Source organism: Ochotona curzoniae, unplaced genomic scaffold, assembly GCF_017591425.1.
Source record: "Ochotona curzoniae isolate NIBS_2020 unplaced genomic scaffold, NIBS_Ocur_1.0 contig_908, whole genome shotgun sequence".
Taxonomy (NCBI): domain Eukaryota; kingdom Metazoa; phylum Chordata; class Mammalia; order Lagomorpha; family Ochotonidae; genus Ochotona; species Ochotona curzoniae.
The window spans coordinates 36,262,480-36,289,366 of record NW_024466607.1 but is presented as its reverse complement, the minus strand read 5'-3'; the positions used below and the strand labels follow the sequence as shown (position 1 = coordinate 36,289,366).

The 26,887-nt window shown below is 53.7% G+C and overlaps 1 protein-coding gene across 1 annotated transcript; it reads left to right on the top strand.

Annotated features, from left to right (window-relative positions):
- Nucleotides 1–1,477: 1,477 nt before the first annotated feature.
- Nucleotides 1,478–12,837, top strand: PRELID3A (PRELI domain containing 3A). The gene is made up of 6 exons (XM_040995076.1): nt 1,478–1,523; nt 6,930–7,098; nt 7,626–7,715; nt 10,900–10,970; nt 11,089–11,191; nt 12,627–12,837. The coding sequence occupies exons 1-6, from the start codon at nt 1,492–1,494 to the stop codon at nt 12,678–12,680; spliced, it is 519 nt and encodes a 172-aa protein (XP_040851010.1). The 5' UTR covers nt 1,478–1,491; the 3' UTR covers nt 12,681–12,837.
- The last annotated feature ends 14,050 nt before the right edge of the window (nt 12,838–26,887 follow it).

Here is a 26,887-nt window from a genome sequence, read left to right as displayed (position 1 = left end):
GTCAGAGATGGGCCCAAGTGTTCCCTCTACCTCACCCGTGTTGTCACTGGACCATGCTAGGTGGGACAGGACTGGGAGGGGTGGACTTCAGGTAGGACGTGCAGGAACTGCTGGGGGGCTGCAGGCTGTGTCCTTCTCTTCTCCCCGGCCTGTGTGAACTGTCTCTGACTCCAGATCCAACCAGAAGGGCACAGCTTCTCCATGCAAACGTGTTTTTGGCCCAGTGGTATGATAGAGCAGCAAGCCACCATAGAGTTCTCAACCTCTAGGCAAGACGATGCGCCATCAAACAGGCAGAACCGGATTTGGGACATTACAGCACTGGTCTTGCTGGTTTCTATCCGCAGCTCTGGACCTGCCTGGCTGGGTGGCTTAGCCGCCCTTTCTGAACTTAGGAATCAGACAGACATTCGTGGCTCTGACTTCTGGCACAGCCAACTGCAAGTCACGTGATCTGGAACAGGCTTGGTCCCCCTGCATTTTTTTTTTTTTTACTGTAAATACAATGCTTGTGTGAGGGCTTGTCTCAGGAGCTGGTGGGCACACGGCTGGCCGGCTGGGCACTCTGAGTCACAGCAGCACGGTGGGAAGGGGGCCCTTAGCCGAAGCGCTTGTTCACAAAAATGGGAAAAGGCCAGGGGATCGCGAGGCTAAAGGCACAAGGCGATAAACAGCCCATGTGAGTAGGTGGCCGAGCCCGGATCCTACTGGGCCTGCTGCCTCACACCGCGTGCCCTTCCCACGCCGCTGGCTCAGTGCACAAATATGCAGCGGACACCCACCAGCCCAGCTGGGCATCCAGCAGAGTAGTCAGGGCTCTGCCCTTTAGCCCCTGGCAACTGGGAGCAGCTCAGAACTCCTGCCCCCCTCCGGTTCCCTCACTCGTAATGTATGCGTGGTAACTGCCAAGGTCAAGGCGTGTGTGGGTGGGTGGGGGATGAGTCTCAACCACCCAAAATCTTTCCCTGGGGCAAAAAGGAAAACAACAACAACAACAACAACAAACCAAAAACCTTCTCTTCCTTCCTTCCGGAGTCGACACCCCTCCCACCCCCGCGCTCAAACGGCTGCATCTTCCCAGGGAGACTGCCTCCTGCCCCCTCCTCCTCTTCCTTCTCTGCGCACGGCGTCCTGGTTTCTAAGATCATCAATGACCCGAGCGGGTTCTGTCTCTTAGACCCGGGTGCAGCGGCTCCTCCGCCTTCGCATGTTCCTTGCGTCTTTCCCATGACACTGCCCAAGGACAGCCAGCCAGCCGCGCGCTGGGCCAGGCTTTGGGGAGCTCAGCCCGGCCCTCCCATCCCCGCCCCCCGGCTGCAGCGGTGCCAGGCACCGGCTCCGCAGAGCGGCTGCCCGCAGCCCTATTTTTAACTGCAGCGGCACCGGGCCGGGGCCGGAGGGAGGGACCCGCGCGCGCTCCGCCCAGCCGAGGCCGCCCACGCCCTCCTCGCTGCCCGCGCCCGGTCCCTAGCGTGCCCTGCCGCCGCCGAGATGAAGATGTGGAGCTCGGAGCACGTGTTCGGGTGAGGCCCGGCTGCGGGCCGCGGGCTGCGGGCTGCGGGCTGCGGTGGGCGCCGCACCGACATGAGCTGAGCCCCCGCCGGGTGGACCCCGAGCGGCCCCCGCGCGCCGCGCCCTCCGCAGCCTTCAGAGGGATGGCGTTCTGCGCGCGGGGGCGTCGCGGCTGCGGGGTGCGGGGCTCCGGGGAGGCAGGACCGGCAGGGCCGGGGCTGCCCGGGGCTCTCAGGGAGGAGTAGGGGGGTCGTTCCCTGTGGGAGCATGCAGGACTAGGGGGGTTCCGGCCGGGTCCGGGCGCTGCTTGGTGTCCGTGGAGCTCGCGCGATGCTGCCTTGGGGACGTTTTCTGCTGCGTTCCTGGAGACTGACTGGGAGGAAAGCATCTGGGGCGCCTTGGCCTTGGATTCCCAGGCCAACGCTGTGTGCTGAATTGTAAAATTTAATCAGCACCGCCGGGCGCGATAGCCTAGTGGCTGAAGTCCTCGCCCCTGCACAACCGGGATCCCATATGGCCGTTTCTGTCATGGCTGTTCCACTTCCCTTCCAGCTCCCTGCTTGTGGCCTGGGGAAGCAATGGAGGACTGCCCAAAGCCTGGGGACCCTGCACCCGCGGGTGTCTCCCTGGATTCGGATCGGCTCAGCTCTGGCCATTGCGGCTACTTGGGGAGTGAGACATCGCACAGATCTTTCTCTCCTCCTCTCTGTAGTTCTGCCTTTCTAATGAAAAGAAATAAATCTTTTTAAAATTGAATCAGCAGGTTTCAAAACTCTGAGAGGATAAGGGGTAAAGCGAATTCTCATCTGCTTTTTGTTCCCCAGACACCTGCAGCCAGCCTGCGCGTGGCCGGCGGGAAGCCAGCGGGAAGCCAGGGCTCAGAGCTCAATCCTGACCTCCCGTGTGCGTGGCAGGAACCCCGGGGACCCGAGTGGGCACTGCCGCCTCCCCTCCAGGGTGTACACCAGCACGGGTTTGCCCCAGGGACTTGGATAAGGGATGCCGGGAAAGTCTTGTGAAATCGCTAGACTGGCTCGGATCTGTTTGTTTTTCAAGATTTCATTTGTTTTTCTTTGAAAGGCAGAGTTAAAGAGGAGAGGCACCGAGAGACAGATCTTCCCTCAGTTGGTTCACTCCCCACGTGGCTACAACAGCCAGAGCTGGGGCAGGCTACAGCTGGGAGCCTGGAACTCCTGCGTCTCCCATGTGATGTCTCCACTGATGTGCTTTAGGTCTCTGTGAAGATGCTTTTTCTGGATGTTTTCGATGATCACAGTTATGCCAAATGTGATTTTGTTTGTTTGTTTCTGCTTCGTGCACTCTGTAGTTTTTTTGAGGTACACTCCTCACTCCTTCCCCCATTCATTCGTGTCCCTCACAGCTCACAGGTGCCCAGTGAGGGACTGGGGCAGCTCGCTAGGGCACCCAGATCTCTTTGCATTCTGGCAGGTGAGGTCTGACCCAGGGTCGCGGGCCACCTTGGTCAGGTGTGCCAGCTGGCCAGGAGAGGAGGAATGGCAGTGTCTGCCTTCCCCACTGGGCAGCCAAGATGCCGATGAACTTGGCGGGCACACTTCTGACTGCGTCTTTGATGATATTCCTCTCCACCGTCAGTATGGCTCCACCTTCAGGAGCCAGGAGTTTCTTCTGGGTCACCCACATGTGTTCAGGGTCCCAAGGACTTGGGCCATCCTCTCTGCTGCTTTTCCAGGCCACAAGCAGGGAGCAGGATGGGAAGCAGAGTAGCCACGTTTGGAACCTGCATCCGTAGGGGATGCTGGTGCCATAGGTGGAAGATTAGCTCACTCTGCCGTTGTGAGCCTTCTATTATAGCATAGTCCTTTTTAGGTTAAAAAAAAAAGGCTTATTTCCCCTGAGTTATTAGTACCAGGAGATAATTCAATTCTCATGTCAGTTTCTGTGTTCCAAGCACGATAATGCAGTTAGTGGTTTGGTTCAAGTCTGAAGAGACGCTAGCCTCACACAACCAAGTCATTGGAAGAGGTGTGTGATTTGATAGTTTCTTCCTGGGGCCGTTCTTTGCCACTGTGACAGAACAGCCACAGTCTCCTAGACTGACTGCAGGATCGACTCTGAAGCCCCAGTGAGCAATGGGCTGTGGCACTGGACAGCCCACTGGCCTGGCCCGTGCAATCTGAGCCAGTCTCTGGCCCAGGTGAGAAGTGGTGACGCCCTATACCTGGCTCGCGTGTTCACCAAGTTTGCAGTCCAGGGCAGTCACCAGGTGCAGACTTGCTCATTTTCTTCTCTTTTCTTTTCTTAATAGTTATTTATTTGAGTGTCAGAATGTCAGACAAAGAAGGAGGGAGAGAAGAGAGAGATAGCTCTCCTATCTGCTGGGCCACTCTGCAGAGAGCTGCAGTGGCCAGAGCCGGGCCAGTCCGAAGTTGGGAGTCCAGAAGCCCAGAGCCTTGTTCCACACAGGTGCAGGGGCCCAAGCTGTTGGGCCATCCTCGGCTGCTTTCTTAGGCACATCAGCGGGGAGTTGAATCAGAAGTGGAGCAGTTGGCAAAACAGCTGGCAGCTGTGTGGCAAGTTGTGGTGATTATACGCTAAGCCGTGATGACTCTTCCCCCCACATCTTTTATTTTATTTTTATTTTTCATTTTTGAAAAAGATTTGTTCATTGAAATTGAAAGTGAGAATTAGAGAGAGAGAAAGAAAGAGAGAGAGAGAGGAGACAGAGAGAAGGTCTTCCATCTTTATGGGTTCACTTGCCAGATAGCTGCAATGGCCAGCCAGTTCAAAGCCAGGAGCCAGGAGTCTCTTCTGGGTCTCCCACGTGGGTGCAGTACCCCAAGGCCTTGGTCCATTTTTTGCTGCTTTCGCAGGACAATAGCAGGGAGCTGGATCGGAAGTGGAGCACCCTTATGGAAAGCTGAGGTTGCCTGAAGCAGTTACCAACTAAGCCACAACTTGGCCCCTTTTGCTCCCCATCTTAAAACAGAAATTCTTTTTCTTATACAAGTTCTAGAAATGGGCTAAAGTGGTTGCACTAGGATATGGTGCAGCGGGTCCTGTCCCCCGGGTCACCCTCCAGCAGTCTCCCTGGGCTCACCTGTGGCCACAGCCCCTTGGAGGAGGTTAGCTCCATCTTGCCAAGGCCCTGCCGCCAGCCATGTGCCGAGGCTGTGTGCTGAAGCAGCCAAGGGGGGCAGACATCTGAGGTGGGTGGCAGAGAAGCCTGTTGTCTGCCTGGGGGGGACAGGTTCAGACCCTGGGTGAGCTAGGAATCCATCTATTTCTCTGCCTCTCCTGAAAAGAGACTTCACAGAATCCCAGGTACTCGGGGACTCTCGCTGACTGCTGGAGCAGGGTGTCCGTTCTTGTCCCTCTAAGTAAATGTCTTCCTGACTGCTGGTGACTGTTTAGTCTCCCCAAGGATGCCACCCACATCTTCTCTCACACTCTGCCGTGAGACGTGTCAGGATTTGCCAGTCAAATGAGTGTCACCCACGTGTGTGCTGCTGACTTTGCGTGGTTAGGCCCTGTCGCTCTAAGGGTAGCCTTCTCTTCCGTTCATGTGTTGATGTCTCTCTGAAAGTGCGTGGTTATCTTGCTCTCGTCATGATGGAGGTTCACCCGTAAGCAGCTTGTACTCGGTGTACTTCACGTGTCAGGAAAGATGCAAGAGCTTTTTATATGAAGGAGATGCATTGGCATTGTGCTGCAGTGGGTTAAGCGTCCTCTTATTATTCCACGTCAGAGTGATGTTTTTGAGTTCTGGCTGCATTGCTTCCGGTCCGACTCCCTGCTAACGTGCCTGGGAAAGCAGGAGGTGACGGCCTGTGGGCTCACCTATGGCCAGGGCCCCTGGATGAGGTTAGCTCCACCTTGCCAATGCCCTGCCACGCCCGGGGATGGAGTTCCTGGCTCCCGGCTTCAGCCTGGCCCAGCCATGGGTATTTGCAGCCATTTGGGGAGTGAACCAGCAAATGAGGCTCCTTTTCTGTCTCCCTCTCTTTCTGATGCTCAGTCTTTCAGATAAAGTAGATAAAATAAAATCAACAACAAAAAGTTTTTAAAAAACAATCCAGACAAGCTTAGTGCAGGGAGTACTCAACAGTTACACAGTTTTCAGCTTAATTTCGGAAGGCGGTGCTTCAAGCATATGGTCCAAAGACCATAACCTAGGAGTCCCCAGGCCAGTGGTTGGGCAGGACCCTTGCTGCTTCTCTGAATTTTGGCTCTCCTTCCCTTCTTTTTTTTTTTTTTTTTTTTTAAGATTTATTTATTTTATTACAAAGTCAGATATACAGAGAGGAGGAGAGACAGAGAGGAAAATCTTCCGTCCGATGATTCACTCCCCAAGTGAGCGCAACGGCCGGTGCTATGCCGATCCCAAGCTGGGAACCAGGAACCTCTTCCGGGTCTCCCACGCGGGTGCAGGGTCCCAAAGCTCTGGGCCGTCCTCAACTGCTTTTCCAGGCCACAAGCAGGGAGCTGGATGGGAAGTGGAGCTGCTGGGATTAGAACCAGCACCCATATAGGATCCCGGGGTGTTCAAGGTGAGGACTTTAGCCACTAGGCTAGGCGGCCGGGCCCATCCTTCCCTTCTTGATCTGGAATCGACTGTGCCCCTGGGCGATCCCCTTTCAGGGAAGTGGCCTTTTTTGCAGGATGGCCCCATCTCTGCGGAGCCATTTTTTGTGTTAGCGCCATGGATACAGTAGCTGTGGGGTGTGACTCCACAGTTCAGAAAATGGAACTTAGAAGCATTTCTGAGTGATGTGAGGGAGGGTTGGACCCTCCCAGAACAAACACAGGACCAGGAGGCGGGAGGCGCAGTTGTCGCTGGGCAGTGCGTTCTCTCCTAGGACAAGAGATTTAAGTTGAGAAGGTAAGTTACAGGTCCGTCAGTTATATCTGGCCTGGTGGTTAATGAGACGCGCGTGTCCCATGTCGCTGCACCTGCACCTGGGAGGCAGTGCGTGATGGCTCAAGTCCTTGTCCCTACCACCCAGAAGGGAAACCCGTACTGAATTCCTGGCTCTGGCCTGACCCAGTGCCACCTGCTGCAGGCATCTGGGGAGTGAACCAGCAGATGGGAACTCTCCCTGCCTTTCAAATACATAATAACAAATGTCGAGAAAACTGTCAAAATGGAATCAGGCTCAAGTGTTCGGGCAGGTGGGAGAACCGGACTCACCCTGAGGTCTGCCTGCCTGTGGCCTGCGGGGTGGGTGGAGGTGCGGGAAGATCTGATAGCACCCAGGTGCCAGGAGGAAAATGCCTCCTTCCTGGCAGACAAGGGTGAGCAGTGCCTGGCGTGCTGCTGGTGGAGGGTGGTCCCCAAGGAGAGGTGGTCTCGGGCGGGTTGCGTTGCATAGCCACTGCCGCTGTCTGTAAGGCGGATGCAAACCTTGCCGTTGTTCTCCACTGCATTCTCCTTGCAGCCACCCGTGGGACACGGTGATCAAGGCCGCCATGAGAAAGTACCCGAATCCGATGAATCCCTGTGTGGTGGGCGTGGACGTGCTGGATCGCGGCGTGGACAGCCGTGGGCGGTTGCACAGCCTGCGCCTGCTCAGTACTGAGTGGGGCCTGCCCAGCCTCGTGCGAGCGGTGAGCCCTGCGCGTCTTGTTCGGTAGCTCTGGGAGGTGCTGCGGGGGAGGGGGCGCGGGGGATGGAGCTTGTACAGAGGAGTAGAGGTGGGGGCCGCGTCCAGCCCCTGGTAGCTCTGCACCCCACTGCCAGCAAGGCAGCTCCTGGAAACGTGAACCCGCGGATGCATTTGCCCCCATTCCTGTCCCAGTGGTGCCAGTTTTTGCATGTCTGGCAGGCCCCTGGGCAGGGGGCTTCCTGGGACCCTGTTCCTGTACTTTGGCACAGGGTCCCTGCTTCAAGGCATCCTCTGCTGGCCTGCAGCCCCTTTCCTGGCCCAGGGGGCAGGGGGTGAGAGGGGACTCCCCAGCCTCTCGCCCTGCTATTTTTTGCTTGTCCCAAGTCTGACTGCTCCCGGAACTGCACCCTGAGGTCGGTCTCTTGTCTTCCGGGCAGTGTAGCAGTCACAGCCGACTGAGTGGTACCAGCTGAGCGTGGGAGACGGACTCGGAAGGTGTCACTGTGCCAGCTTTGCTTTGTTTTGTAGATCTTGGGAACCAGTAGGACTTTGACGTACATCAAAGAGCATTCTGTGGTGGATCCAGTGGCAAAGAAAATGGAACTTTGTTCCACCAATGTAAGCAATGGCCTCGGATGACAAAGGCGCTTAGTATTGCTTGGTGATGGTGCGTAACGCCTTCACTTAATTGTAATTCCAACCTGCACGTCTGAGTGGTTGCTTGTTTTTTTGTTTTTTGTTTTTTTTTTAAATAGAAAAGGCTGACTTTGTTTAGCAGTAAGGTCTTCCTGTTTCCACCAGAGGGTAATAAGCATTTAGAAATGAGCACTAATGAACTGTTTGCAAAGCAGCTGCACCCCCGGCCAGCAGGCAAGCCAAACCCCAGTGTGTGACTGGTTCCCCCAGGTGTCACGGACTCCCCCAAGTCACGGTCTTGATGTCCAGCGGCAGTTACTTAAATTTTGTTTTTACTTGTTTGAAAGGCAGAGAGAGAGAGAGAGAGAATAGGAGAGAAATGAATCAGTCCTATCTTGGTTCACTCTGCAAGTGCCCCCAGTAGCCAGGGCTGGACCAGGCTGAAACCAGGAGCCTGGAACTCATTGTAGGTTGGAACACTGGGTGGCAGGGACCCAAAGCCTTGAGCCTCCCGGGGTTTATGTTAGCACGAAGCTGGAATCAGAAGTGCGAGCCCTGACATGATGCATGAGCAGTGGTTTAACTGCCATGTCAAGTGCCTCTCCCCTGAGCAGGGCAGTCATTTTCAAAGCCACTTCCCCTCTTCACTTCTCTTTTATTTCTTTCAATGAAAAAGACGTGTGTTGGCCGTCTGCCAGTCCAAAAGCATGCTGGGAAAACAGTTTATTCTATTAAAGTAGCCCTATTTTTAGCAGAAACGAGCCATTGGGCTTCCTTCTCACATGCTAGCTTCCCCCATCTGGCCACCTGCTTTTTGTCCTTGCTCCTTGGCGTAGGTTCCCGCAGTTGGTTCTACCTGCAGGGTCAGTCCATCCAGAATCAGGCATGGTCTAGGGGAGGGAAAGTCATTGCTGGAAGAATGTGTGCCCTTTCTGTTGGGGTCCCACAGGTGCGAGCAGAAGCAAACTACTCAGAGAGGAGAAGCGTTCCCAAGCTGCCGCTTGGAACTTCAGGGGGAGCTAAGAAGGAGGCTGTGCTTGAAGGCGCCAGAATTTCCCAGAGAGCCTTGCTGGGGGCCCATTGGGCCTCAGGGTGCTTGGACCACCCAGAGGCTCAAGCCTTTGAGTTTCTCAGATACCAAAAAGAAGAAGGGTGTGTGTGTGCGTGTGCGTGTGTGTGTGTGTGTGTGTGTGTACACGCATGGCGGGGAGGCCTAGGAGGCTGGAGGGGGCAGGGACAAAGTGGCGGAGGGCAGAGGCACTGATCCTGTATGCGCAGTGATGGCCACCGCATGTCAGATACAGGAAGATGAAGAAATTGGATCATGCGCAGGGAGGATCCTGCCGCAGCTCCATGGGGAGCGGTGCGGGGATGTTGAGCTGAGCTGGGGAGGTGAGTAGTGCAGGTGAGAGAAAGTGGAATGTGGCTTGGGGTGTGGAGAGCTAGCTCAGAGCAGTGAGGGAGCAGCAAGGGGCCACAGTGTGACTCCCTGTTTTTGGCACCGGGCTGAGTGGTGTGGGACTGTTGCGGGCTTATACAAAGCACATTTGAGAAGAGAGCAGTGAGGTTTGGCTGTGGGGAGTGTAAAGTCCTTGAGGGACGCCCCGGTGCCCTGGCAGCTGAGGGTGGGAGTGACCTTGGACCCGGGGTGTGAGCGCTGATGGGTGAGGCAGCCCCTAGGATGTTCCCTCCTTTCAGCAGCATCGTCCATCCGTGGAGCTGGAGCTCCTCGGAGGCCTTGACCAGAAGGCGAGGCTTAGGGGACTCCTGGCCCTACTCGCAGCCAGAGCACTTGCGCTGTGTGCCATGAACATATGCCCTGCACCTGCTTCTCCACAGTTGGGACCCTCAACCCTGCAGTCCCACTGCATGAAGTCTCAAGGAGAAAGGAAACCATCTCAGGCCCCCCTCAGCCAGCCCCCCTTGCCATTCCTGACAGTTGAACGTAAGCTCTCCTCTCTTCACCTGGAAAGCGCACGCTGGAAGGCTAGCTTGCTGTCCACTAGAATTTTTTTTAATGGTCTTTGCTTTTGAAGAGGATGAGTGGGGCCAAACAGTGGTGTGTTCTCTGTCCAGCATGATAGTTGCAGCTCATGTGGCTATTTAGATTCCAGGGGGTTAAGTCAAACAGAACATCCTGGGCTGGCATCACAGGCTGTCTTCTGTAAGCCACTGCCTGTGACACGGTCATCCTCTTTTGAGCCCCAGTTTGAGCCCTGGGTGCTCTGTTTTCTGGTGTACCGTCCTGCTGCTGTACCTGGGAACGCAGTGGAGGAAGGCCCGTATGCTTGGGCCCCTGCGCCCATGTAGGTCAGGATGCAGTTCTAGGCTCTCGGTTTTGGTCTGACTCAGCCTTGGCCATTGCAGCTGATTTGGGGGAGTAAATAGTTGATGGAAGACTTCTTCTGGCTCTCCTTCTCTCCCTCACTGTTTCAGATAAATAAGATAAATCTTCAAAAAAAAAGAAAAGAAAACATCCCGTTCTGCAGTGTCACTTGTCGCATCTCAGGTGTGAACTGTAATGTGTGTATGTGTGTCTGCCTGTGTGCTTGTGTGTGTCTGCCTGCATGTGTGTATGTCTGCCCACATGTGTATGCATGTGCATGTGTGTTTGCCTGTATGCATTTGTGTGCCTGCCTGTCTGTCTGTGTGTGTGTCTGCCTGTGTCATGTGGCTGCCATGTCTGGCTGCATAGGAGCAGGCAGTTGCCATACAGAAATTTGCACCAGGCAGTGCTGTTCTAGAGCTCCAGCGTGTAAGTTGGCTAGGACAGAAAAGAAAGTGCACAGGAGACCTGAGGCTGTTTATAGGGAGCTATGCCTGAGGACACAAGAGCCTCTCCCATCCTGCCCGATCCTCTCCTGGGGACGAGGCTCCAACACTGGGTTCTGGCTTGGGATGGGGCTTAACAAGCTTTCCACCCCTCTTTGTGGATGTTGTTTGTCCTTGGCAGTGACTGTGTAGCCGCAACAACTGGGCTGGGGAGAGGCAAGAGGGCAGATGACCAGGCTCCCAGCCGTGGGTTTCCTGGAGCCAAGTGTGGTGTGTTCCTTTTTCTCTCACCCTGAGAAGTGTCCATTTGGGGATGGGAAAATAGGGACAGGTGAATTAGGGAAAATACACATTTGAATTAGGACCTTAAGGCATTGTTTGTTTGTTTTTCAAGATCACGCTCACAAATCTGGTGTCTGTTAATGAGAGGCTGGTGTATACGCCCCATCCGGAGAACCCTGACATGTGAGCTATCACCTCCTGGGCTTGTCACAGGGGTCAGCAAGGGGGAGGGCAGGGTGGGGCCACTCCAGGTGAGGGGGTTGCTCAGGCCCAGTCAGCTCCTCCCCTTCCTGTTCTGCAGGACTGTGCTCACTCAGGAAGCCACCATCACTGTGAAGGGTATTAGCCTTGGCAGCTATCTGGAGAGCTTGATGGCCAGTACGATATCATCCAATGCCAAGAAGGTGAGTGTCCCAATCCCAGTGCCCTGTGTATGATCCAGGTGGAAGGAGCCAGCTGCCACAGCCGTTGACTGACATCACTCTTTCTGAGCCTGGGGGATGGGGGGCAGTGTACCTGCAGCTGAGCTCGTAAAGCCACAGCAACTCTTAATCCTGTTACATTTCACACCAGCTGTGGGGAGAGGCTGAGGCTGTAGGGGAAAGTGTGGCTGCTGCTAAACTTCTCAGGGAAAGTGCGGTAAGCCTGGAGCATAAGCCTGGCCAGCAGCCAAACCAGGGAACCCCATAGCTATAGATAATAGAGCCATTCGTACTGTCCAGGTGGGAGAACTAGGGCTTGACCTTCATTCCAGAGGCATCCAAGGGCTTTGGCTGAACTCCCCCAGCCCCGGAAGGCAGGTGCCATCTGAGCCTCTCCTTCACTGGCATGGTTTGATGGCGAGCTTTGTGGAGATGAGAGGAGAGGGGAAGGGTCACATAGGAGGCTGGTTGTGGCACTTACTGGGTGTGCCCACCACATCATTGGGAAGCAGACAGAGCCGGTCAGCTTGAGTGCAGGGTTGATGGCTGGAGACTGAGGGTTTGGCAGGACTGCTGCCCCCGTGCTGCTGCTTCCCAGAGCAGGGCCTTGGCCTGGTGCCACACAGGCTCACATGCCCTGTCTATTCCTCCCTCTCTGTACCCGTCTGCTTTTTGGGCAGAAGTGGAGCTTTGTTTTCCCAACAGTGGGTGATGCCCGAGGCTGCCCTTCCCTTGGTTCCCCTTCCTCAGGCTAAGTCACTAGCTAGTGAAGCACTGTGATGACGGTCACTAGTCTAGCCAAGCCCTTGGAAAAACTCAGATTTGAGAAACTGAGGCCACACATAGCAGCCCTCGGAGGAGGCGGAACTCAGCCTAAGGCAGCCTCTCCCCAGTGTCTGCTGCACAGACTTGAGTGCTCAGTGAGACCAGAACCAGCACAGGCATTTTGCGAGAAGAAATCAGAGTAAATTCTGAGGTCAAATCTGCTTTCTTGTACATAGCATTATCCGGGGCTTAACAGGGCATCCCTGGGTCCTACTCCATGTTGGGGTCCAGGAGCCATCTGGAAACTGAAGTGCCCCATTCACATCGTCCTCAGCTGACAGTCACTGAACGTCTCCGTTCCCGCTGATGGGAGTGTTCTCCGTCCCCAGCTGATGGGAGAGCTCTCCGTCCTCAGCTGCTGGAAGTGCTCTCTGGCTGTGCAGGGAACAGCTGCCCTGAAGGCTGGAGCAGGTGCAGGTGTTAGTCCAATCCCTCTTGGGCCCTGCGGCCCCAGGCTTGGGGAGGTTGATTTGCTAACACAGGAGAAGGACCACCCCCTCAGTGGAGGAGCTGCCTGCCTCTGTGGCCTCCTTGGTGGGCAAGGTCCACAGTGTCCTCATGTCGCCATCTCTATGTGTTGTTGTTGTTGCAGGGGTGGGCTGCTATTGAGTGGATAATTGAGAACTCTCAGAGTGCTGTGAGCTAACGGCAGCTGCACCAGCCCGTGCGGTACACTGTGGTAACTACGGGGCAGGACGGTAACAAGATCTCTGTCGCTGGCGTGGGCTGTGGGCCGGGCGGATGTGCGGGAGCTGCATGTCAGCCTGCAGCCCTGGCTCCTTGGTGTCTGTCAGGTGAGGTGAAGCTCCTGGACGCATCCTCTGTTTCCTGGGTTCATTTTCGGCGGGGGGGGGGGGATCCTGGTGTCAGAGCACATTGGTGTGGCAGCTGCCGCCGGCTGTTCTTGGGCCTTGGGTTGTCCGATGGTCCTCCTCACTGGTGCACAGCCAGAAGCTCCATCAGGAGGCCAGGAGTGTGGTGGGGATGAGGGGAGCTGCTGGGTTTTGATAAAATATGTACATACTCTTAGCAAAGATTTCGTGCCCACCTCTCTGCTTGCTGCAAACCCTGAGCTCAGTCACGTGGTCACTGTGGGCCATATCCTCTTGGTGGCAGAAACCGCTCCTGGCATTTCCTGGAGCTTTCCAGGCCTGGGGTTCCTTGGGCACTGGTGGCTATTGGTCTGTGAGGGGTTGGGCTTGGTGGTGGCAGCCTCACCTTCCCAGCTTCCAGCTTCAGCCCCTTTCTGCCTTGAGGTGGCGCATCCCTGTTGGGCTGCTGGGCTGTGCCTCCCACCATCTCTGCTTCACTCCCTCTGTTTGTGCCAGCATTCACGAATGCTTGCTTTAGCCCCCAGTTGGCAAAGATGCCATGTGCTTTGGGGCATCTTTAGGATCCCTGCTGTTGGTGTCTACCCCGATGGGATCTGGGGCTGAGCTTTTGCCAGACTCCTCTACCTTGAACTCCACGGTCAGCCTTGAACCCAAGGCAGCCTGCTACCCCATCTCTCCTTTCTCCTGACCCTCCCCCCACCACATAGGGAGCTTGCTGGGTTTGGGGGCTTCTAGGGTGTGGTGGCATCCCCTGAAGTGGTTCGTGGGCTCCGCAGGTTCTGTTTGCCTATAATCCAGGGCTCAACTTGGCCTCCATTTTCAATCAGATCTTTCACGCCAACAATCCAAGAAGAAAGGGAGAGGACGACGGAGGAAGCACAGAGAGAAGAAAGCAGGCCAGCACAGCGAGTGGGCTGTCTTCCAGCATCACCTGTCCCGTGGCCTGGGTCCTCACTGAGGCCCTCATAGTGACATCGCAGGGCAAGAGCCTTGCAGGGCGTAGGCGGCCCCCCAGGCTCCAGGGCATCCCACGGCAAGGCCAGCACAGGTACCACCGCCAGAGGAGGGCACTGCCGACCCACTGAGCCTGTGCAGTGACCTGGCCCCTGCCCTACCATCTGGACAGATTGTTCCTGAACCTTTGTCAGCTCTGCCAGCTCTTGGGATCTTGCTGAAGGACGGCTCTGCCCCTTGGCCAGGCTTGTGTGCCCTGGTGCCATAGGCTCATCCCCTGCCTCACCCATGTGCTTCCTCCCTTCCTCCCTGCCCCCTTGGGATCCCAGTGCATCCTGCACGTGAAGGGTCTTTTTTTTTTTTAAAGATTTATTTTTATTATTTTTTTATTGGAAAGGCAGATATACAGAGAGGAGAGACAGAGAGGAAGATCTTCCGTCCAATGATTCACTCCCCAAGTGAGCGCAACGGCCGATGCTATGCTGATCCCAAGCCAGGAGCCTCTTCCAGGTCTCCCACGCGGGTGCAGGGTCCCAAAGCTTTGGTCCGTCCTGGACTGCTTTCCCGGGCCACAGGCAGGGAGCAGGAAGGGAAGTGGGGCTGTCGGGATAGAACTGGCGCCCATATGGGATCCCGGGCGTGCAAGGCGAGGACCTTAACCACTTGTGCCACCACGCCGGGCCCACGTGAAGGGTCTTATTCAGATTCTGCTGAGATGGATGTACCCATGGAGTGAGCCCTGTGGAGGGGGTAGGAGCCACTGCCTGGGACGCTAGCTACCCATTCTCCAGGCGGGACAGGAACCCCACGTGCCCACGGAGTGAGCCCTGGGGGCAGGGGAAGGGTGGGAGCCCACTGTCTGGGAACCCAACTACCCTTTCTCCAAGTGGGGAAGGAACCCCACCAGCCTGTCCCCTGCCTCACTTGGGACAGGCGGGGCTTGGGTGGGAGTGTCCACTCTGCCATCATTACCTGGCAGCCTTCGTGTTCCATCTGCGCCTGCACTTGCAAGTTGCTGATGCTTTTAAATTACTGGGGTTTCTCTTCCTTATGTTCTGTCTCTATAGCTTTCAGGGCATGTTGCAAGACAAATGCAAAAGTCTCCCCCACTTCCATTACCTTAAAGTTTTAAAAAAAAGCATTAAGGACAGTATTGATTTGAAAGAAACAAAGCAGTAGAAAGCCATACCTGTTTGTGGGTTCAGAAGTCCAGGAGGTGGTCGAGGTGTGAGGGTCCTCGCTTCTGCCAGTCCACTCGTTTGTTTCTAGGGCTTTCCAGCCGTGCCCTTCGCATGGGCCACTGTAGCCAGGGTCTTTTTATTTTTTATTTTTCTATTTCTTCTTTCATTAAATTTGGGTAGGACTGTACTGTGTATTGCATTTCATGTCTGCCTCTCTCCCAATAAATTATTCCACCTCAAAGGTTCTCTCTGGAGGTCTGGCCCCATGGCACTTACTGAGGGCACCATGCTCACCGGGTTTGCTGGATGTACCATGTCTCTCGGAAGCCGTGGGCCTGGGCGGGGTCTCCGCAGGCCACCTTCTGAGCAGGGCACCGTCTTCTAGATGGCTCTGGTGGCTGGCCACCTCTTCTGCTCGTGTTTAGGTAGCTCTGGCCTCACAGAGGTGGTGTCCTGGAGGCTGTCACATTGCTGACACTTGGGCTAAGGGCTAAGATGCCTGGGTTTGATATCTAGCTCCTTGGTTCCTGTTCCTGGCTCCAGCTTCCTGCTGATGCAGACCTGGGGAAGCAGCAGTGATAGTTCCAGTCACTGGGGCCCTGCCACCTACGTGGGGAGACCTCCAGCTTCTGGCTTTGTCCTGACCCAGCTTGGTCCTTGCAGACATTTGGGGAAAGGGACTTAGCAAAAGGGAAAACCTTTCTGTGTGTCTTGCCTGTCGGATGGTAGAGGAGGTCACAAAGCTGGTGCTGTCCTGGAGACAAAATGTGGACATGCGTGATGCGGGAGCAGGGATACGGTGGTGAGGGGACCCCGGGGGTCTCAGGGTGGTTTTGGAGAGATGGTGTTGTATTTTAGAAGTTCTGGAGGAGGACAGTCACCAGCAACCCCAGACCTGTGGTGATGGAAATGGTGTAAAACTGAGTACAATATTGTGTTAATTTTTCATACCAGCCAGAAACTGCTGGTGTGGTGTTCAAAGAGACACCTGGCCTTTTCAGTTTTTAAAAAAAAATTTATTTGAGATGCAGACACAGAGTGCCCACCTATAGGATTGCCCCCAAAGGCCCGCGCAGTGGGGTAGGAGCTAGAGTAGGGGCTGGGAACTCCATCCAGGCAAGGGCAGGTGCTGGGGCCGCGAGCCCTCACTGCTGTACCTTGGGGGAGCTGGATCAGGAGGCAGCTCTGGGACTCAAAGCCAGCTACTCCAGTAGACACCTTTAACTACCTGCCCACCTGTGCAGCCCTGGTTTTCTTTCATAAGCTGGGTTTTGGGAGCCAGTGTGACTGCCCGGATGTGGGGAGTAAGTGTCCAGGAACTCTGCGTGACTAGCCTGCCTTTCCTGGTGGAAAAGGGATAGAACTGCGAGCCCTCCCACTCAGCACGAGCAGCAAGTATTAAGGCAATGTCTGATTGGCGCCCACGGCTTCTACGGAAAGGAGAATTTCCCTGGCGTCGCTAGCCTCCCTGCAGGAAGGGGAGGAACTGCTTTGATCCCCGGAGTTAACTTCCGGATGTCAGCTGTGATCCCACCCCCAGACTTGCGGTCCTGCAGCTCAGAGGGCGGAATGAGCTGGGGAGTGCTGCCCCGCGGTTGCTGTAGGGATGTCCTGGCAGGCCCGGGCAGCTCCCCTAACAGCCCAGCTACACATTCCGCAGCCAGTAAGCGCAGCCGCTAATCCTGCGGACTGCTGAGCCAACTGCACACACTGCTGCTGCTGCTGGCGGCAGGCGCGACCCTCCCCTGGTGCGCTCCTCGCTTGTGGCTGCTGGTAGCTCCTGTGGCTCGGTCTCTTAGGGGTGGAAATCAGTCCGGGTTAAGTAGCTTCTTCAGTGCAGGGATTTTTTTTTTTTTTTTTTTTTTTGGTAAAGAATTTGTCGCACTAGTTAACTGCTGTGAAACTGGCATATGCAGCGGTGGGTGAGAGCTCAGAGCTGGCTGCTAGCGAGCTGTGCTGGCTCTGTGCCAGTCACCTGTTCCAAAACGGTGACTCAGGGCAGGGCTGGCCGCTGCATTCTGCACCTGTCTGGGGTCACCCTGCACTAGGTGGTTTGTATGTGTGTGTGTGTTTTAAAGATTTATTTTTATAAGTAAAGTTGCAGCTACCAGTACATAGGCTGATGCATGGGTGATGGACAGAGCTGGACCCTGTACTGGCAACACACACAGGGTCAGGTCTGGGATCACTTCAGATGAGGTTTGATGGGGATCCCCCCAACTGAACCGTTGGACTCAGAACTCCAACCATGAGGAGACTCAGAGGAGCTGTGGGCTGACTGTGGAGTGCATGTGTCAGAGCTGGGCCTCCTCGGTGGCTCAGATGGAGCAGTGGACCGCATGCCCAGGTGCAAATGGAGGATATGGCAGTCCACTGGGGTCTGCGGAGGACGTCTAGTACCACAGCAGAGGAAGAAAGAACAAATCGGTCAACTACCCTAGCCAAGTGTTGACAGCAAATATCTGGGTGAATGGGGACTCTAAGGTGGGTTGTGTCAGTCAACACACATGGGAAGAATTTCCTTAGCCTGGAATTGGTGAGAATGACAGCATTTCAGAATCATCGAAACCACTTGAGCAGAACCCTCGGAACATGCTCCACACTGGTGACTCTGGGATGACGCTGGGTGGCCATTACCCAATCCTGGTTAATGAGGTGGTTAGGAGGCTGGGTGTGGCTTCCCCATGATTCCTCTCTTCCTCCAGACCCAGGAAGAAGAAAACTTGGAAACAATGGTCTCATTCACTTTCCCCTAATCCTCAACCCTTCCTCCCTGATCAAGTATATAAACATCATCAAACATAAAATTATATAAAAACACTTACTGGAAAGGCAGATTTACAGAGAGAAGGTTCTTCCATCCTCCGGTTCACTCCCTAAATGGCAGCAACTGCTGGAGCTGAGCCAGTCTGAAGTCAGGAGCCAGATACTTCTTCCAGGTCTCCCACACAGGTGCAGGGTCCCAAAGTTTTGGGCTGTCCTTGACTGCTCTCCCAGGCCACAAGCAGGGAGCTGGATGGGAAGTGGAGCTGCTGGGACATGAACCAGTGCCCATATGGGATCCTGGTTCTTGAAGGGAGAGGATTAGCCAATTGAACCATCACACCCACCCATTTGTGTGCTGTTACAGGGTTGTAAATGTCACCCTTCTAAAACACAAGGGACCCAGAGCGATGAGGCCCTCAGAGCCTGCCATCTGTACCTTCGGTCCCTTCCAGACCCCTTCCTTGCTTTTAAGTGGACCCACTGGACACAACAGGGTCCATTCCTGCCCGTGCAACTGCTTTCCTTTTCTGGAGTCCCAGCAAAACCTGGTTCCTTAAAAGTGCTGCTCCTCCAGCTTTTCTAGGTTTGGCAGTACACCATTCCTCCTAACATGTTCAGCCAGTTTCAGCTCTCACTGTCCTGTGGTCTTTGGAGCTTACTTGGGGCCAGGGGTCACCACTTCCCCGATGGCCCTGGGGGACGCTCTGGCTGTGACATTGCTGTGACTCACAATCCTGGAATTTGAGTGTGGCAGACATGACGGCACGTGACTCCAGAAGCTGTATGGCCAAGAGACACTGCAGCTTGGGCGTGCATTCTGTCACTTCACAAGGATACTGCAGCCCTCCAGGGAGGCCTGAGTGCCTGGCAGAGCCATGTGATGGCACTGTTTCAGGGCACCTCCAGCTCTGCTGGACCTGCAGCCACTCTTGCACTCCCAGCTCACAGAAGCTCATGAGATAATACACATTTCTTACTTCAAACCACAGTTGTGCAATGATCTGTAATGCAGTCATAGGAACTAGGATGAAACTTTTTAAAGATTGACTTATTTGAGGGCCCAGAGTGACAGTCTAGTGGCTAAATCCTCACCATGCACGCGCCAGAATCCCATATGGATGCTGATTTGAGTCCCGGCTGCTTCACTTCCCATCCAGCTCCCTGCTGTGGCCCAGGAAAGCAGTGGACGACAGCCCAATGTCTTGGGACCTTGCTCCTGTGTGGGAGACCCAGAAGCTTCTGGCTCCTGGGTTTAGTTTGGCTCAGCTCTGGCAGTTGTGGCCACTTGAGGAGTGAGTCAGTGGACGGAAGATCTTTCTGTCTCTCCTCTCTGTAAATCTGACTTCCCAACAAAACAAATAATTTTTTTTTTTTAAAAAAAGGATTGATTTACTTTAAAGGCAGAGTTACACTGTCAGTTAAACAGAGGGACTGAGAAAGAGGCAGGCAACGGGTGTCCGTCTGCTGGCTCATTCACTACCTGGCTACAGTGGCTGGGGCTGGACCAGACCAAAGCCCGGAACCTGGAATGCCATTCAGGTCTTTAATATGTGCACCTTCCACTGCCTTCCCAGACGCACTGACAGGGAACTGGATAAGAAGTGGAGCCACCCAGACTAGAACTGGCTTCACATGGGGAGGCTGGCACTGCAGGTGGTGGCTTACCCCATTGCGCTTCACCACTGGCCCTGTAGGTCACCTTCTAAGCGGTCTCCCTTTGATGCTGTCCCACTTGGTATTCAAGTTACTGCAGAGTGTTCTTGGTCTAACCGCTTGAGTAGATAGCTTAGAGAGGGTGGTTTGCATTCCGTTTTGAAATAAGCCCTAAACAAGTTGAGCTGCATCAGAGATGACGGACGTAGGTATAGGCACCAGATGGCACACGGAGAAACCCTGGGCCCCCCTTTCCACAGCCGTCCTGAAATACATCTCGGTGGCGTCATCCTGCATTGACACCAGCCCACAGTCCCACAGCTTGTGTTCACTTCCTGGGGACATGTGCTGCCTTCGGCTAATTTTTTAAAGCTAATCACATATATACTTGACCAGTTGATATTTGAAGCTCTGCGAGAGCCAAATTCACGCAGCTCTAGGTAGCTAATGAGAACTACAATCGGGGGATTGTGAATCGCAGTAGTTAGTAGGGGCTGGCAATGAGCTCGTTGGGGTCTACGCATGCAAAATTAGACAGGACTAGTAACATATTCCACGTAGATTAGAATCACAGCTTGCTTTCATGTTTCCTTTCTTACTGGCCAGACTGTCTTAACAGACAAGTATGAAATAGAAAAAGATAGCAAACCTTTAAGAGGCGGGGCGCGCGGGTGCCTCCCATCTGCTGGTTCACTCCTCAGATAGGTGCCATGGCTGGTACCTGGGCCAAGTGGAAACCAGTTCCATCTGGACCACCTATGTGGGTGGGACTCAACTATTTGAGCCACCACTGCTGCCTTGCAGGATCTGTTTATAGCAAGAAGCGAGAATGGAGGGCAGAGCTGCGAGTCAAACCCTGGCACTCCGATACTTCATGTGGGTATCCCAACTGCTGCCTCACCCTCTAGATGCAAATACCTAGCTTGATTCTGAAATACTATTTATTTTGGCATAACTGGCATCAGATGTTTCTCCAACTGTGACTGCTATTAAGAGTTAACTACCCTCCTGTGAAAGAGGCAGGCAATAAAAAATTAATGAGCGAGAACTCAGACTGATAAATAGTCCCTTCTTACTTATGCGGCAGCTTCGATGCCTAGTCTCCATGGCCCCTGCTCATCTGGGCGTTCCTTTGTTGATGGAGGAGACCCAGCTGTACAAATCCCTGCAGCCAGGTGCCCTGGAGGTGGAAGGAACCCAGAACGCCTTTACTAAATTGGGGTGGGAAAGCCCAGGCTGGCGGGCGAGGCTGGCGGGCGAGGCTGTGCTGGCTGCAGGCATGGCTACTCAAGCTTTCTTTACACTCAGCGTTTAAGGGCTGCAGGTTTTTGGATCTGCCCTCCAAGGGCCGACTCAAAGGGAAGTTGCATTGGTCCTTTTGCAGAGCACAGGAGTCTGTTGTGTGGAAGTCGTCTTGATGTTTCCATGTTTTATTTTCGCTCTTCATTTCCATATTGAAACAGCTCGTTCACTGATTTATCCATGCCACACTTGTCAAGCACCTGTCACGTGCCAAGTGTTCCCCCCACCGCCGGCCCCAGAAACTGGGCATATAAAAAGGAAGACATCTGACAAAAATCCTTATCCTTATGGAACACTTAGCAGGCTGTCAAGTGCCACCTGTCATGGAAGAAACAAACAAGGAGTGGCAAGCTTAAGAGTGGGCATGAGGGTTCAGAGGCTACTCAGGGAAGCCACCTGGATGGGACAGTGGGGTTTGGAGGGACATGGGCAGCACCAGCAAGTAGACTGTGGGAGTAAACTCCCTGAGGGCACAGTTCTTAGCTGTCCAACTTTTTCAAAGACGGACTTCCCAAGCAATAAGGTCTGCCTCCCCCTTGGCCTGTTTGAGCAGAGCCACGGCCACCAGTCAGCCCTGAGAGGGGGATGACCCCTGCCACTGGCTGCAGATGTTCACACAGGATGCCGCTCTTGATCACATTCAGCTCTGAAACCAAATGAGAGATCAAGCTTGGGAGTGGGAAGACGGGCTTCTCCCTGCAGTTGTGCTCACTGCCCCTGACCCCTCTGCATAGCAAGAGCTGTCTTCACACTCCGGATGCGGTGAGTGCCCCGATACAGGCCACGGAATGCAAACGGTCGTCACAGGGAGTTACCTCTGCAGCGCCTTGCTTCTCTCTGCATCTGACACAAGGCAGCCATCTCACAGTAGGTACGAAGTGCCAGGGGTGTGCCCTTGCCAAGGCAGCAACAGGGTTGGAAGCTGGAAATGGACCTCCAGGGACTAGGGAAGGCCAGATGGCTGGTGCACAGGGAGTGTGTGTGTAGCATAGCCTGCTCATTTTCCTGGTTTATTTCCATTGGAAAGGCAGACATAAAGAGAGAAGGAGACACAGAGAGAAAGATCTTTTGTCCACTGGTTCACTCCCCAAGTGGCCACAACGGCTGAAGCAGAGCTAATCTGAAGTCAGGAGCCATGAGTTTCTTTTTTTTTTTTTTTTTTAATTTATTTTATTTTTATTGGAAAGGCGGATATACAGAGAGGAGAAACAGAGAGGAAGATCTTCCGTCCGATGATTCACTTCCCAAGTGAGCGCAACGGCTGATGCTATGCCGGTCTGAAGCCAGGAGCCGGCCCAGGAGCCACGAGTTTCTTCTGGGTCACCCAGGCAGGTACAAGGTCCTTAGGTTTTGGGCGGTCCTCTACTGCTTTCCCAAGGCCACAAGCAGGGAGCTGGATAGGAAGTGGAGGAGCTGGGACCTGAAGTGGCACCCATATGGGATCCTAGCAGATGCAGGGTGACGATTTAGCCACTGGGCTAGCATGCTGGGAGCTTCCCTTTCCTTTAAAAAATGTAGGGCCCAGTGCAGTAGCCAGGTGGCTAAAATCCTTGCCTTGCATGCCCTGGGATCCAATATGGGTGCCAGTTTGTATCCCAGCTGCTCCACTTCCCATCCAGCTCCCTGCTTATGGCCTGGGAAAGCAGTCGAGGATGGGCCAAAGCCTTGGGACCCTGCACCCTCGTGGGAGACCTGGAAAAAACTTCTGGCTCCTGGCTTTGGATCAGCACAGCAATGACCATCGTGGCTGTTTGGAGAGTGAACCAATGGATGGAAGATCTTTCTCTCTGTCTCTCCTCCTCTCTATAAATCTGACTTTCCAATAAACATAAATATAAATATAAAAAATTTAGATAGACTTGGGTTCTTTATAGCTATTACAAATGAATTTGCTTTATTTTGCCTTGAATTGCAAATAAATGTGGCCTTTGCATTTTTCTTGCTTTCACGCAATACGCATGTTTAGCTTCGTCACTCACAGAACACTGCAGTCAGCCATTTCACTCCTCACATAATAAAAGGCCAGTTCAGATTACACAAGTATTTCTTTCCCTTTTGGACTGATGTTTGGCTCAGGTTTCTTTTAAAAAACATTTGAAAGGCATTTTCAGAAAAAGACATCTTCCATCTGCTGGTTCACACCCAAACGGCTGTAATAGCTGAAGGTGGGCCAGGCTAGAAAACAGGAGCTTCCTCTAGGTCTCCCTTGCGAGTGTTAGGCTCTCAAGCACTTAGACCATTTCCTGTTGCTTTCCCAGGCAAACTGTTAACAGGGAGATGGAAATGGAGTGGGGCAGCCAGGACTCAAACTACGTGGGATGCGGGCACTGCAAGGGGACAGCTTAACCTGTTATGCCACAGCACTGGCCCTTGGCTCAGGTTTCAGTACATTCGCTGTTGCTGCCTTTATTACTACTGGAAGTGCAGTAATCTGACACTGACCTTATAGACTACCCAGTGTGAAAACTCTGACTTTAAACATTGAAGACACACACTCCTGTTGAGGAACTTCAGGGCTAAGAGCTGTTGGGGTGCCAAGTGGCACAGCAGTCATTAGATTCACTTCTCATACTGTGAACAAGTATTGCTGGAAAGAGTGGACTTGGCTAATCAGTTGAGACTTGAGGTTTCCTTTTTTTTTTTTTTTTTGGTTGTTTTCATTTCTCAAAGTAAAAGTCCTGGGCTCCAAAAAGAGCCTTTCTGCTAGTGAGCACAGTTTTGGAAGACAGACGGGTCTGGTTCCTCCATGGGGGAGCCGTCTAACATATGCACCTGCCAGGGAATCCCTGCGGGCACTTGGGTAGTTAATCCAAATATATAGTATGCATACCTGTCTCCTGCCATGACAGGGTGCCAAAGGCACCCTTGGTGAGTTGATAAGCTGATTTGTTTTTACTTATTCTGAAAGATTTATTTTACTTAACAGAGCTAGGGAGAGACAGAGGTCTTTCATCTCCTAGGTTACTCCCTAAATGACAGCAATGGCCAGAGTTGGGCTGGCCTGAAGCAGGAAGGCAGGAGCCTCTTCCTGGTCTTGCATGTGAGTGTAGGGGCGCAAGGCCTTGGGCCATCCTCCACTGGATCAGAAATGGAAGAGCTGGGACTCATGCCAGTGCCCGTAAGGGATTTTGGTGCTGCAGGCACCACAAGCTGGCTTCTTAGACCTGACATTCCCTTTGAGGGGTTAACTCTGCCTCATTTACCCATGTAGAATCTACACTGAAGATGCTGCGTGATTTCGGATCCCCTAGGCAGACGCTGGCTCTCCCTCCCTGCTCTTACATTGGCTTTGCACAGCATTCACCCGGTGCTCAGGTTGGTGCAGTGCAACCCCCTGCATCTTTGCATTTCTCCTTTCCGGCACACAGGTGCATCTGGGAGGAGCTGAGATGTGAGGTTGTCTTGCTGTGTTCCTTGGAAAGAAGCCCGGAGGTGTGACGACGAGTCAGCAGGGGACCAGCAAGCAAGGTAGTACATGTCAGAGCAGCACATGTCCAGTGAGTGCTTGTTCAGGCTGTCTCCCTCCAGCCACACCCAGGAAGAGCACCCCCTTGTTCACCTCACGGATGATCCAGACTTGCTACTGCTGTTGGCGCAGCTCCCAGGGGACATGGCTGCACATGGATGTGTCAAACTTCTAGTGCTGCTGTTGCTACTTCCCAGCCCTCATCTCAAGAGCTCCATCTTGACCCTTTGACTTCGTTCCCACAATATGGGCTCTGATTTGGCCGGCGGCACCAGGAGCACAGCTGAAGAATGTTTGCAAAGTAAAATGTCTAAGTAACTAGACAGCTTCATATACAGTCTAAGAGCCAGACAGTGGCACAAGTTGTAATCTGGGTAACTGCAATCTGCATGTATTTTAATTGTAGACAGAGTTTTAAAAAAATATTTATTTTTATCGGGAAGGCAGATCAAATTAATGGAGAGGAGAGACAGAGAGAAAGATCTTCCATCTGCTGATTCACTTCCCAAATGGCAGTAATTGCTGGAGCTGAGCTGAGCTGAGCTGAAGTCAGGAAACAGGAGCTTCTTTCAGGTCTCCTACATGGGTGCAAAGTTCCAAGGCTTTGGGCTGTCCTCTTCTTTCCCAGGCCACAAGCAGGGAGCTGGATGGGAAAGTGGAGCAGCTGGAACAGGACCCAGTGCCCATACAGGATCCCAGTGCATGCATACTGAGGATTTAGCCATTGGTCCATCATACTGTGTTAAATTTTTTTTCATTTGCTTTGGGCCTGGTGTGATGGCTCAATGGGTCTTCCGTGTGCATGCAGGGGCAGAAGTAATGGGATCATCATCTTCTGCTCTCCCAGGTGCATTAGCAGGGCAACCAGATGGGAAGTGGAGCAGTCAGGACTTGAACTAATTCCCATGTTTTGCAAGCATTGCAGACAATGGGTAAACACTGCTTTTGCAAGGTGCTGGACCCAATTTCAGTGTGAAAAGACCTTCACCCCTAAGTCTTTGTGGAATCCAGGGAATTAAACAATGACTTCCAAGCTCCTTGTCTGCGCTTTGCAACACTTTCTTCCACCACCCTGATGTTAGTTGACCTGCACATGAGGCAAGTAGATCTGGATTTGGGGTGTTGTTTTGCAACATCATGCACTCTGCAGAGACATCAGAGAACTGAGGCTTCTAAGGGTTCCCAGAATCCCTCACAGTCTCCTTTTCATCTCTGGACTCTTGGGCCATGAGATGAGCTGAAGACATACTACAAACTTCAGTGGGGGGAGTTGCCAGCGAGAGCCTGGCAATGGAGGGAATGGCTCGTGTAAATGAGTATCACAGAAAGTATCATAAAAGGTCTTCAATGTGTAAGGGTCAGTGCTGTGCTCTGTTTCAGTTCATATGAGAAATTCCCTGAATTCACTTTTCAGGAATATGTCCTTAGAAAATTCTGTTTAACATATAGGGGGCTGTGGTGGTGCTGGAAGCATCTGGAGCCTGGGGACTCATGCTGGGGGCTGGCAGAGCTGGCCTGGGAACTTGCACACGTGATTGGTACTGGGCTGATGGGTGGCTTAGGACCTTAGGCTGGCATGCTGGCAGGCTGTGCTGGTGGACCATGCTTAAGGACTGATGAACGTTGGGTGGGTGGGTGGGTGGGCAGGAGATAGGTCCCAGGCCAGTATGTGTGCCAGAGGATTGGGTCTGGGACCCTTGTATGTGCTTCAGTCCCGGATGGGCCAGCAGGACTCCAGGTCAGCATGCACCCTGCTGGAAGACCAGGCTGTGGAACCCATCTAGTCATGGGCCCAGGAGCTGTGGATTGCTCAGGAAAGGGGGTACAGGATGTGAAGGAGGGGAGACTACTGAGGGGGTACATTGCAGGTGAGGAATGACTTCTGAGAGACTTGCACCCAGACAAGGCCACCATAATTGTAGGTAAGTATGGGAGCTGAGACCAAATGGTTTTGAGAGAAACTGGAGTACCTTTTTTGATCAAACCAATGCACCTGACTATGTGGGAGACCTGAGCTGGGCTAGGTAATACCGATCACCACCAACCTTTGTTCATGTTTCATGATGCACATGAAAGTTGAGCCCGGGGGCCTGACAGGGCTAGACCACAGTACCTGCCAGTGAGTATTGGAACAGATGGGTCACATTAGGCTGGGCCATGACACAAACAGCATGCAGGAGAACCTGCTCTGGGAACAGATTCTGTAGGGGATATTTGGGCTCACCCTTGTAGGACTGCATTGTCTGTTGGTTTGCTCAAGAACTGGGTGGTGACAGGCAAAATTCCATGAAATTCTCTAACACTAATGGGTTCTGGGGTTAGGAATAGGCCAGGCCAGACCAGTCCAGGCTGCAGCACCCACAGGCCCACACAAGAACTGGATGTGGGGTGGGCCAGTCTGCAATATGCACCAACACACAAAGGCCAAAACTGGTGAGGGGGACAGACTTTGCTGGATAAGGGCCTAGCATCCACTGGCATGCATGAGATCTGTGTCTGGTAGTGAGCCTGGTGGGGAAATGTGGAGCCTGGTGGGCCACAGCTCTCACTGGTGAGCACATGAGCCTGGGTTGGGCATCAGTAAGGCCATGCAAAGCTGCTCTATTTGTGAGCATGTGTGTGTGTTGGCTCTGGGTGGGTAGAGGGGACAAACTGGGCAGGGCTGGGCCAAACTGTAGCACACTGGTATGCACAGGAG